The sequence below is a fragment of the Gavialis gangeticus genome, unplaced genomic scaffold (genome assembly GCF_001723915.1).
Source record: "Gavialis gangeticus isolate Ggan-Ray unplaced genomic scaffold, GavGan_comp1, whole genome shotgun sequence".
Taxonomy (NCBI): Eukaryota; Metazoa; Chordata; order Crocodylia; family Gavialidae; genus Gavialis; species Gavialis gangeticus.
This window is the reverse complement of record NW_017729004.1, coordinates 6,157,152-6,170,510: the sequence shown is the minus strand read 5'-3', so window position 1 is coordinate 6,170,510 and position 13,359 is coordinate 6,157,152. Positions and strand designations below refer to the sequence as shown.

General features: G+C 41.8%; 1 protein-coding gene across 1 annotated transcript in view; it reads right to left on the bottom strand.

Annotated features, from left to right (window-relative positions):
- Nucleotides 1–13,359, bottom strand: part of OBSCN (obscurin, cytoskeletal calmodulin and titin-interacting RhoGEF) — a 287,786-nt gene that overhangs the window by 17,126 nt on the left and 257,301 nt on the right. The window contains exons 82-89 of the mRNA XM_019507926.1: nucleotides 13,104–13,262; nucleotides 11,564–11,741; nucleotides 10,671–10,784; nucleotides 10,073–10,240; nucleotides 9,647–9,749; nucleotides 8,902–9,031; nucleotides 8,031–8,136; nucleotides 182–224 (exon numbers count right to left, since the gene is read on the bottom strand). Of these exons, the coding sequence (XP_019363471.1) occupies nucleotides 182–224; nucleotides 8,031–8,136; nucleotides 8,902–9,031; nucleotides 9,647–9,749; nucleotides 10,073–10,240; nucleotides 10,671–10,784; nucleotides 11,564–11,741; nucleotides 13,104–13,262 (1,001 nt within the window). The remainder of the gene's footprint in view (nucleotides 1–181; nucleotides 225–8,030; nucleotides 8,137–8,901; nucleotides 9,032–9,646; nucleotides 9,750–10,072; nucleotides 10,241–10,670; nucleotides 10,785–11,563; nucleotides 11,742–13,103; nucleotides 13,263–13,359) is intronic.

The following is a 13,359-nucleotide window of genomic DNA, read 5'->3' as shown; positions in this document are numbered from 1 at the left end:
GAGGAATGCCTACATTTGTCAGCTCATTGCTTTTTATAACACAAAATACCATGAGTTCGGATGGGATGGGAAGGGACACACTCTTGCATGGCCAATAGACACAAGCTTGTTATTGGATCATGCATAGGCAGCAAGTCAAAACACAAATGTTAAAAAAAAAAAAAAAAAAATCAGCACTTACATGATGATGGTTTTCTTGGGCACTTTAGTCTCTTGTTCAGTGACTACAAAGAAAACAGTATGAACAGCATGGGGTTAAAAGAAAGACAAAAGCTGAAATGATTAAATTCACTTTGTTAAGTTAATTGAGAGAAACTTGAGTGGAAAAAAAAAACACCTGTACTATCCCATCCATGCTTTCTGTGGTTATTGTTATCCTTAGTGTCTCTGATAGGGACTGAAGAGTTCATAAAGTTACGTCTGCAAAGAACAGTTGGGAAGTGAAGTGGATTTTTATGGATGTCAGTATTATAAAATAAAAAACCCCCACTTTTCCCACCTTGAAATCCTGTCCCTTGTCTTGGGAAGATCAAAACTATAAAAAGAAGTTACTTATTTTTGCAAAAATAAAAATATGTCCCTTCATGAGTACATTCAGTTTGAGCTAGTTTTCGGCATTTACTAGCAAAGGAACTTCTCAGGCAGACCAAAGCATCAGTCAGCTTGCTGTGAGATGAATGTATAGGAATGAAAAAGGGAATTATGGAAAATAAGCAAAGGAAAAGGAAAAAATAAATCCTAAAAAAGGGAGTCCATCTGTATAACTATAGACTGAGACAGCGTGTGTGTGCATGTGTGTGTGCACGTGCATACTCCATCCACGCTTGGTCAACTCTCCATTTCTCTTTATGTCGAGTCCTATCAGTATCAAATAAGTTGTGCACTAGAAGGCAATCATTTTTTTAAAATTGAGGGGAAAAAAAAAAACTAGGGCTGATTGAGCAAAAATTTGTTTTAAATGGATCTTTTTTTAAATAGGAAAGAAATATAATAGTTGAGGAGCTAACATTTGGGGATGTTCATCACTTTCCTCACCTAGCTCTCCACTTGGAATCAAAACTCCATTTGAACCAGAATGTATTGACTACATCCGGAGCTGCTGACTCTGCCTGGGAGTTTGCAGTATCTGACACCATGCCTCGCTCTGTATTTAGTGATTAGTTAGTAAATTGCCTAAGAAGCTACGTTTTCTTTTGAGCTGTATGTCCAGGAACCAGCTTACAACTATCTAGGCCAGCCTACACAGCCAAAAGCTCTAGTATTTTGGTTTCTTTAAAAAAATGCTTCACAGGTGAACTGCCATTTTTTTTTTAAGAAAGTGGTTTACAGTCCCAAGTCATTATCAATACCATAGCATTGGTCATAAAAAAGCAACACTTACAAAAAATTATTGGACAATAATATTTGAGATAACACAGATTCTTCCAGTTCAAAATATAAGGAAGTACTGTGCTGCCGCTGATGTATCTGTTGGCAAATGCTGCCTTTTAAGAGTAGCCAAAATATCCTCGGCCTTAAGATTTAAAAATACATTAATGCTGCAAGACACATGATGGTTTATACCATCATGTATGATATAAATATCCCACTGATATCTCAACTGAGAATGTGGGCGTCATTTTTTGCTCTGGTCCTACAATTCCATGTTTTCTCTGCAAATTCTCCTCCCATTTATATTTGTGCAAATCTGAATTCACTCCAGTGAAACTACTCCAGATTTACACTGCTTTAAACGAGATCAGTTTGGGACCTGGCATCTGTAATTTAGACCGTAGTAAACAACTTCTTCCTCTGTCTTCAAATACTTCATCTTCAAAAGGAAATACAATTTTAAGACTACACGTGTACTTTGTGGAAAACCTGGAAAACTTTTAAAACCTTTTCTTAAAAAAAATAAAATAATTGCAGTTCAGTGGCAATGGATGCTGGACTGAGCCAGTATAGAGTATTTTGCTTTTGTATCCAGGTGAGAGATACAGCGAAATCATTAACCCATTCAATCAAGATTCCCAAATGCAGATCTAATTTAGGTAATAAAACTATCAGACATACCCTTCCCATGGGACTTAAGCTCCTCATTTCAACGGGGTTACACCTGACCTATACTTAAGCAACCAAAAAGAGAATCAGTTCTACCATATTTTTGTAAGTTCAATTATCATACATTGGGAAGTGTCTGACCCAAAGTATTTTATAAGGTTCTTTAAAGAGTTGCTGTATGCTGAATACTTGTGGATCATTAAAAAATGATTTAATGAGTATCCAGAAAGTGTCTAGCAGATAGACTTGTATGACATATAGGAAACATTTATAAATATGTGTACTTATTAGTTGTTATGTTGAACTATGCCTTGCTATACTTAAATAAATGGACTAAATAAACTAAATACACTGCTTTGTTGCATTGAACTTCCACAAGCAAGGTCTGGTCCTGTAGTTCTTCCAAGTGACATCAGTTGTAGTCTCCCTGTTATATGCCAATGGGGATTCTTTATATATAAAAAAAATTCTGTATATAAAAGTACAGTTGCTGCCCTCAAGTGAATGGGGCTAATGAGGTTTAAATAGTTAAACAGGGATACAGCTTAGCACCCAACAGTTTACATGTACTATTACCGAAGCCATCCAATTGGTAGGATAGAACCACATGAAAGTAGGATGAGGGAAATAAGGGTTTTCTTTTTTTTCTAGAAAAAAATCCCACATCAATTTCAGTATGATGAGGACTACTTTTAGGATTTATCATTTCAACTTTTTTTGGTTGGTTTGTTTAAAAAGCATTTTAGGAAACCAGCTGTGCAAAGCAGGAGCTCATAATCAGCAGGTTAAAAGCTCTAGGCATTAGGCTTAGGCAATGCTTTCACACCCTAGGCTCCTGCTTTGTTAATGTGTTAAACCGATTGCTCACACATTGTGAAATGATGAGTGTGCAGGACAATAAAAACCTGGAGCTGCGAGAAGGATGGCTTCCAACACGACCTTTATTACAAGCTGCAAATTCCACTTTCTCACCCATCAGAGTACATCCAAGCATAGCAAGATCGGTGCGCCATTTCCAACTCCGAATTCTTATGTTACTTTTGACAGCTGACAGATAACAGTGGGTTTTACAGACCTGCTGTCAGCTGTTGAGGCTCGTTTCACTGAAGATGATCCACATGACTTTCTAAACTGCCTTGAGTGTAATGCAAATGCACTACAGAGTGACACAAGTGGTGAGAAAAGCAAAGGTATAACTTGTGAACCCTTTACTTCCAAGAAATGCCCTGTCCTAACTATGACTGAGAGACCTAAATGTATTCTCACACCCTGTCCAGCCTCATCACTTTGTTAGCCCTATGTTTAAAATGGGTGCCAAACAGTAACCATCAAAGACTGATTATAAAAGGCAAAAATGGAAACGTTAAAAATATCCTCATCGTCACCCTAAAAATGGAGCTTTTAAATGGTCATGGAGGCAAATCCGCATCCCCTATTCAGCAAGAAGCTGAAAGTAACAGACCCAAAAATGTCTTGCGGTGCTACTGTAATCTTGCAGACACGGTTCTCAGACATTTAATGTTGTACAAGGCCAACTAAGGCACAGGGTGTTTAAGTAACTTGCCCAAAGCCTGGCATGGAGCCGGCATTAGATTTGGGAACAAAACTTAGGAATTTATATTCCCATCTCTCTGGTATAAATACCCTTGGTTGTAGCATTTGTTCTTCCAAAAACTCCTGCCTATTTCTCTTTGCAATTATTCCCCCATACACTTGTCCTTCAAAATCTGTCCCATGCCAACCTGAGATGATGAAAATTCAACCAGGTCCAAAACGGCTGCAGTTTGTTTCTTCCTTTTGTTTTTTTGTTTTTTCCAAAGGGTTGATCACTGGTTAGTGAAGCTGGCCAGAACAATTTGCCAGATAAAAATGTTAAAAAGGAAAGCAAGAGCCATGGCAAGTCAGCGGGTTTCACATACAAGCTAAGCAGAAAGGAGATTGGGGGCAAAGCAGATACTCGACATGAAGACAAAGAGACTGGTTGTTTCTTTAGCAAATGACATTATTTTTGCTCCCAAAAGCTATAAAAATCCATCAGGTTTATACAAAATTTGGATTTTTCTTTTTAAGCAGCTCTCAGTTGGTTCCAATGGAGCAAACGGGTATGACCTAGGCCAGAAGTTAGCTTGATTTGTAGACTCGCAGCCTAGGTGGCCAGTTGCGTACTAATGGGTTTAGTGACTGGATAGTGTTTGCTCTGAAAAAAAAAAATTGGCATTGTGTAATAAACTGAGAGACAACAGTGGAGAAAGGCAGGGCAAAAAACTGGCAACAAATGACCCTTTAAGAGGCGTAGAAGACCAATCGCATGGTCCCACCACCTGCGAACGGCCACTAAACAGGTCTGCAGCACTAGTGAGCAAATGAGCTAAAAGTTTCTAATATAATGATTTGAATATAGTATACCACGGCAGCCTTGTCTTTCAGGTAAAGTTGCAAACAGCACCATTCACACCAATGCACAGAATCAAAAGGGTGGAGAAACACAGCTCCCATCAAGTCTGCCTGCAGGTGGTCCCGACTTCTGGGTGGAGATGCCGGGTAAATTTGTGGCTGTTAAGCCACCCAGAACGCGCTCTTCTGTCAAATGCAGGAGACCGCGTTCATCGCTGGAGCAACTCCACTGCAAGCAAGGAAGTTACTTCAGGGACCTTCAAGAAGGGCCTGATCCGACTCTCACCGCCTCCACGTAGAGTGGGATGGGGGCCTCACTGCCTTCTGCGCTGGCAGTCTGCACCCGCTTGCCCAAAGCAGAACATCACCAGTCCCAACACCACAGGTTTTATTTCACAGCATTGTTGAGGCTTCCAGGCCACTGTCACCCGAGATATCTTCAATCAACATCCCATGTTTTCCATGGACTGCACACCACCGCATGAGTCATTTCTGGAAGAATTTAAATGCTGACGGGTCTACCACCGTCACATAACGTTAAGGCAGCTTTGCTTTTTTACTACAATATCTACTTGGTTTCAAACTGCTGTCTAAGCAGACGGGAGATACTGGTGCCAAAAGATGGTGCAGTATATTCTTTTCTCAGTATCCTGGATGCAATGGAGTCACTTCCTGTCTAGGACACATTATGGAGAGACACTGGTTACCACTCCTCCAGCTGATTCAGTTACAATTTTGATATACTAATAAAAGTCTCCCCCTGAAGTCTCACTCACTGCTTGGATGGAGTCATGCATTCACCCCGAAGCAAAGTCAGTTTGGGGGATTCAACACATGGCATGCATAGATATGGCCCCAAATGAGGTTTACTTGTATGGCATTGAGTCTCTAATTGTAGGCAACTATTCCATTTTCTTGTTCTCATATAAGCATACGTGTTATAGTATTAGATACACAGGGGATGCTGATATATGTTTATATATAAACATGAAACGTCACTGAAACAGTTCTTAACTTAAATGGTCATCATCTAGTTTCACTTAGAAAAGGCAGGAGCTGAGAATGTTTCCAATTCTCCATTTCCCCCCCAAGTCTTTTCTCCTATGCCTGAAGAAGGGAGCTTGTGCCTGAAAGCTTGCAAATAAAGATTTTTTTTTTTTTTGCAAAAATTTAGTTGGTCTAATAAAAGATATCACCTCTGCCATGAGTTCTGAGTCCTTTTGCCATCTAGACCAATACGGCTACAACCTGGATACCCAGCTGAGAACCGGCATTTGATTTGGGTTGTTTCTCCATGCACACCAGCTGGGAGGCACCAGAAACCTGGATGTGGCCAGACTAGTATAAATTTATATTTTGAAAGAAGATCCAGGAGCTTGATACCTGGCTAGTCAGATGATCACGCAGGAGAGATGGGCATGGGATTAGTGAATCGACATGTCTAAAAAGGATTCAAGTCTGTAGGCTGTTAAATAGACACCTTCAGGAGGTTAGAAAATTACTGACAGCGTGAGCCCCGCTAGAAATGAAGGGCTGCTGCATGTTAGGAGCCAGACTGGCACAGGTACCTAAAGCTTGCCCCTAAAGCATGGCTTTGTCTTCAGTCTTCCTGGGTAAAAGGTGGCATGAAGTCCCCCAGCCAAGGAGGCTGTAAAAACCAAGCTGAAAGGGGGATGCAGAAGGCTCTGGATTGAGATCGCACACTCCCTATCTTGGGAAGCTGGGTAGGGGCTGCAGCTTTAGATTTAAGATGCATGGTAAGACCAGATCAATGTCCTGGTATTTTTTTTTCCTGGTGTACTCCTATATCTCTGCCTGCATCTCAGCACATGGTTCCTGGTTTCTTGTGTAATAAATCCTTTTATTACAAAAGGATCCTTTCATTGTTCACCTCCTTGCTGCTTGCCTGAGTGACTTCTTTGTAGGCAATATTCCAGGGTGACTCTCTCTGTGGAGAGGGGCCCCTGTAATTTCTTCCATAGCTCAAAGTGGGGGCCACCTGTGGGCTGGCAGAGCATCCCCCACTGCAGCTGCAGGGTTGGGCGTCAGGGCAGTGGAACTGAGTCTGGTTGGGAGAGGGAGATATCTAAGGCTCAACTCAGTCTGTTCCCTGTGGCAAGTGGCTGCAGAGTGGGGAAAAACTCGAGGTTTAGGGGTTCCTCATGGACAGGTTTGTGGCAGATGGTACCATAATACATAGCCTCAAGGAAAGCAAGTATACAGCAAGGGTAAAGGAATGCATGTATAAGTATGAATGCATTTACTGAAATGTTACAAGGAGCCAGATCAGGGGAATAACGAAAAGCACCAGCTTTGCTATGCTGCTGCCAGGGAGGCATGGCACAGCAGACCAAGTGTCTTGCTACAGGTCCATAGGCATGATTGGCAAACCTTCTCCACACTCATGCTGCTGGTGGAAACAAGCTGACCCAGCTGGAAGTGGGGACCTGTTCATTCAGGCTGGAGAGTCAAAGGCAACTGGCCGTGATCATTCACTTCTACACCAGTGGGTACGGTTGTGCCTTACCTACCCTAGCCCTCTGGACTGCTAGGCTTAGTGAACATTTGACTTTGACTTCCCTACGCTGCAAATTCATTAAAACAACTCATTCCCTAAAACAAATTTATTCCAACCAAGCTAATAAGTTAGAGGCCTTGATATGAATGTTGGCAGCCTGACATTAACACTAGTTCAAAGGCCAACGTAATCGTTAAGCATACCCTCCTTCGTCGAAAATAAACCGCTGGTAGTCGTGGTCCCCACTGGAACGAGGAGCAATGTAACTATTTAAATGCCAGTGATGTGAAGAATACATTATGCACCTATTTCCAAACCCTTGGCATTTTGGTAACCCAGGTACAAGGGGTTTTGTTTCTATTCTCCGCAAAGTGTCGACATAATTCAATTCAAGAACAAAACAATTACAGACCGCTGCCCCAAAAAGAAAAAAATGACTACATTGCCGGATGTCTGGCTAACTCATGTTAAACAACCCAGACCGGAGCAAAGTAGAGAAAGGAATTGTTCTAATCCCAAATGACTCTATGTAACCTTTGATATTAAAGTGTCATTAGCTCGCAAGTAAATTAATGCCTTTTCAAATACATGCTAGGAAATACAGCTCACCCATTAGATACATTTCCTTCACTGTTCCATGTACCGCTGATTTGCAGCTTAGGGACTCACCACAAATACCTCTTGTGTTTTAACTACAGCACTGCTCGAATCCTGTGCTGCCAAGGGACTGAGCACTCTTTCAAGGGGTCTAATGTGAAGGCTAGAGTTCTGCCAAAACTAGGGGTAGCACAATAAGCCCTTTGCTTGCTCCTCCTTTTTTTATCAAAGGTAGGTTATACACATCATATGGTCAGGTAATGTTGATTTGCTGGGTTTGGAAATCTACCAGGATGTCGATGGGTATACCTGAGCTGCACCATACGCATACATGCATAGATGGACACACAGGCACATGTGCGCTGACGACCAACATGAATTTGACTGCTTGTGGCATAAGATGGCAAATATATTCAATCCTCAGTGAGGTGAGGGTAGGATAGTTCAGCAATGTACTTACAGAGGAGGTAAGAGGTCATACCTTCTATGGTGATGGCCTGGTCTCCTCTCCGCTCCTGGGTCAGCAATGCCATGCCCTGGTGGTAAAGCTCTGCTCCGCTCTTTGCTGACCCTAATCTGTTCACCAGCTAAAGAAAATCATGCAATACTGAATACAATATCAAGGTTATGTTATACAAAGAAGCCCCATTTTTAGCTCACTGCAGCTAAGACCTCAAAGGCAATACAATTAAGTTGACTGAACAAATGGTGGAATAGTTTTGCTCCAGAAACTCCTGTGGACATAGCTGAATCCCATGGTGGAAAGGGATGACCCTGAGTGATGAAGCCAATTCCTTCAGTAACAACATCCTAATTCAGTGAAAACTATTTTATTACTAAGAGCATGATACTACATAACTATAAAAAACAAAGTTTAATTTAAAAAATGCTATATTTTAAGTAATGGAATTTGATCCCTTAGCTACATTATGTGAATCTGTTAGTTGATTCCTTATGATATACCGCAGCATAAGGGAACGTCATTGGTTCCCATTGTAGCTGAAACTCAAGCTTGCTTCTTCTGGTCTGGATTTGAGAGGTTCTCCCTTCAACTTGGGCTCAGAGCAAAACTTTGCATTGTACCATCCCCTCGGATGTAATATCTGATTTTGGAGCTGGCTTTGAATTCCAAAACTCATCTCAGTTATCTATCATTTGATGAACCAAAACCTCAGATCCTAATACTAGGAACTGTTGAGGTTTATTTTTTTATTGGTATGTTTCTTGTAACACTTCTGATGCTTATATGGACCGGTCAGTAATATCAACTAGTAGAACTCTTCCCAGCCAGAGAAAATTCATATATTATGGCAAGAGTCAAAGAGATGGCCTTGAGGACTATTTTAACTTACCTCACATTCATAGTATCCCACGTCTTCCTTAGAGGGGTTTTTGATCACCAGGACTAACACGCCACTCCGTGGCTCACTGAAAGTCTGGTATTTAGTGGTATCGGTCAGCAGAACATCATCTTTGAACCACCTGGAAAAATATGGAGTCTAAGATGCAACAAAATACTGAGTTTGAGACATTTCAGTGAGTCACTGGTTGATCAAGCTGGTAGGGGCTGGACGCGATGATCTTCTGAAGTCGCTTCAAGCCCTAATGTCTATGAAATCTATGAGATCTATTGGGCAGAGCCGGGAAGATGTTAAAAGTTTAGCCTCAGCCCTGGGCCCTGCAGTCTCTGCAGCTGAAAGGGCATGGACTCTGCTCCTATAGGAAAATGCTCTTCTCAAGAAACCCTCATGGAGCTGCATTGCCAGTCTGCAGAACATGAGCTTTCCTCTGTCCATATCATCATGGACGACCAAGAGCAACTGGTGAAGTCAAGGCAGACTGCCTTATGTCATGTATTATTTTTCTTCTCACATTCTTAATGCAAGACACTGAATGAGAAACCTATCCAAAGGAATCAGGGACTGGAATCACAAGTCTAAGATGTGGACACCAGGACTGGGAAAGGATCATTTTGCAGGGCACAGAGTTGAGCTTTGGGGACTGGACAGAACAGTCGATGCTCATTAGAGTACAGGAAGAGAAATCAAGACTGTGCAATCATTTGGTTTCTATCAAGAAATAACTTAAAAAACTGACCTGATCTGAGGGAAAGGTGCTCCTTCGATGGTACAGGTGAACTGAACATCTTCTCCTTCAACATAATAAGCATTTCTAACCTTGTTCACAAACCTTGGTGGCACTAGGAAGCAAGAACAAACTTGATCAACAGCTGAAATGCTGATAGCAATCTAATATAAGTACAAAGAAGAACAAAAACACACCCATAACCCCTTGCACACCCACAGGAGGATAGCCCAGTTGGATCACCTTCCTTCACAGCTGTGTGCAACCTCTCAGTAATATGACTTCCTGACCCAAAGACAGTCCATTACTTCTGAGACACCAGAGGGCTTTTCCAAATGGACATGCCATATACATGCTGCAGAGCCGCATGCATGACTTAATACATACACCTAAGTCAATTGTATATGACCAGTCCTTTAAAACCACATAGGACTTTACCTTGAACAAGGATCTTTCCTAGCGTGCTGGCATTACCGGCGGGGCTGGCCGCAAAGCACATGTATTGTCCTGAGTCGACACCTGTCAGATTGTCCAAGATCAATGTGCATGAGCCGTCAGGATCTTCTATTATAATGTGATGTGGGTCCACCACCACTGGTTTGCCATCTTAAAAACAAAAGGAGGAAAAATCCTTTGTAGACACTGCATCATTTTAATATCCTCCCCTGAGAACTGCATCCTGCTTTTCCATTTTGGCTCCTGCCTGCTTGAGGATGGCAGAGGCATAAGATGTAGGGAGGCTGAGAGCTATATTTCCCCCTAATATCTGATTTTTTAGTAGCAGAGAAACAACCTCTTCATCTTCCTCTGATGTGCTACAACACACACTGAAAACAAAACTTAGGAAGCATTGCATCTACCAGAAGAAGCATGCCTAGATTGCTTGCAGTAAAGGAGCTAAATTTGGGCAGGTCTGCACTACATGGTAGTTTGCAGTATAGGCAACCATTAACTGAGCTTTCCATTACCAAGCTTGCTGGCACAGTGCAAGTGTAATACAAAGAATGGGCACAACCACAGAATATATTGCTTATACCTTTATACCAGCTGATGACTGGCTTAGGGGCTCCTGTAACTTTGCAGGCCAACTTGACTGTTTCGCCCACCTCAGCTGTACAGTCAGCCAGCTCTTCCTCAAAGTCCGGAGGTACTGAAAGAAAAGAGGTTGGTTAGGTAATCCTTGGCGGATTTGTCCAACGGATGATTAACATAGCGCAAAGAAATCAGGGGCAAACTCCAAATTTCCACAGCTGGGAATCTGAAATGGAGGTTTCAGTAGCCAGCTGTTCCAATGACTGCCTGGTATTTTCAATTATTTGTGATTCAAGAGAGATCACTAAATGGATCTGTTGAGTTTTAAGCCCTGATACTGGCAGATCCATAGGCCAAGGGGTCTCATAATCAAGTGTGTGATCAACCTCAAAGGGGGAGCATGTGCCTCAGCTGCTAGATAATTGTTGCAGAACTGCACACAGGCTGTTGAGTTTTGTGGGATTCCTAATTATGAGATTTGTGTGTTGATGCCACACTGGAGTAAACTGAAATCCTTACACTTAGTGGAGTTACCGAAGTCTCCAGCTGGCATTGATGGCTTTTTCCTCCCTGCACAGCTAATCCTAACACAACATCTCACTTCTGCATGGGAAGTGAGGCACAACCAGTGAAGCTGTAGCAAAGGCTCAGTCTGTCTCCTAGACCAGTGGTTTTCAACCTTTTTCCATTTGTGGGCTCTTCAAAATTATGAATGGAGGTGCGAAGCCCTTTGGAAATGTCGAATGGAAGTGTGGACCCCTTTGAATTGTAAGTGTGGGTATTTGCATACTTTTGATTGATCAGAGTCATGTTTTGCAGACCCCTTAGAAATAGCCTGTGGACCCCCAGGAGTGTGTGGACCCCAGGTTGAAAACCACTGTGCTACACTATACTCACTCCACACAGGCAGGCTGATACGCTGCTGTATGCCAGAGATTTCTTTCACCCAGGAGTTCTTGATGATGACTGTACGAGCTTGAAGTAGGTACTTGCGGACTGAGTCCTCTCGCTCATGCCAGATCTCAAAGGCCCGTTCATCTCCTTCCACTTGGTCATTCACATCTATGTTTGACAGCTGGACGACAGGAAGAAACACAGCAAAACCTCTTTAAAATTGGAGATGAAACTAAACTGAAACCTTGATGACCTTTCCTCCTCCCCAGTTAGACAAAATCCCAAAGTTCAGGAAAGTTCAGATCTGGATCCAGTCTTTGTGGCTCAGAACAACCTTCAGTTAAAAAAAATAAATACATAAAATGGAAAAGATCAATTAAGTGTCAACAAGTCTTCTATTTTCCCAGTGCAGGGTTGTTCCTTAGGACATACCAAACCTATTTCTCATTTACATTAAGGCCATTTTACATCGCACTGGCAGTATAAAAAGCCATTGACTATAATGCCAAATGTTACAAGGTTTTCCATGTGATTTTGCAACAGCAGCAACGCAAATGCTGACATTTTAATGGTGGCAGATGCTCCACAGTAAAAACTAAGAATGGCAGAAGTTAAGTGAAGAGAAACTATATAGAATGAATGAATGAATGAATGAATGAATGAATGAATAGAGATATGGTACAAGCTCATAATGAACCCCCATGGGACAGGGAGAAAAGTTCATTAAAACAAGAAAATGTTCGTTATAGTGGGGTTAATCAATCTGCTGTAACAGAATAATAAAAGAAGCAGTTCCTGCTGCTGTAATTGTTCAAAAATCAGGTGTTGTCATATGTCAGGTTTGTTGTAAAGAGGTCATACTGTAATTCAGTTAGGCAACACAATCTATGCATGTGACTGTCAGGAGATACTGAGGCAGGGGCTTTCAAAGGTCCTTAGTGGTGTAGGCACCTAACTGCCATTGACTTTCAATAGGAGCTGAACATTTAACTCCCAAGAAAATACCATCTTTAATTTCCTATAATTATGCTCTGGGGAGCAAATGGATGCCGGATGGGCCTGCCCACACCTCTGACTCAGTGAATGCCGAAGTCTGTGAAAGAGGAGTCATTTCAGCAAAGAACAAAGCCAGAAAAAAACAATTCCTGGAGATACAGTTTGGATTGAACAGCCATTATTCCAACTTCTTGACTTGAAAATATTATAGACTGCACTTTAGGGCAAGTTCCTTCACAGTTCGATTAATTGATTTCAATGAATGGCTTCAACGGGCAAGCTGGGATGAGCATTGTCTCTCACATGCAACCTTGTTCCTATGCAGTGAAACTCTTTCTGCGTTTTCTTTAGGGATGTCTGATGCATTTTTGCCTTACTTCTGAAGTACATTCAACCCTGTGCCATAACAGTGTTTTGGAAACAAAAGAATCCTAAGCAAGGGACTGGTGAAAAGTGATTTTTCTGATGGCCGGCAGCTGTCTTCAAGAGAAAAGTAATCATGAAAAGAGAGCAAGTGAATTGGGCAGAAAGTAAAGTAATAGCTAACCTTCATCATGTTCTTGAAGGTGTAGCTATAGGTGTCTGTCCTGGTGTCCCGTTTGGGTTTGCATATCAGAATGTAACTCTTGAAGAGGAAGACATGGCGGTTGTGACCTTTCCATGCCATTCTGGCTCCTGGTGCTCCTTCCCACACAATGAAGTGACCCTGGAAAAGAAAGCAGAAACTAATAACAGAAGTAAACCCTGAACAATGTTCTGGCATCTCTCCATCATTTAACAGCCACTGAATAGCAACTGTTACA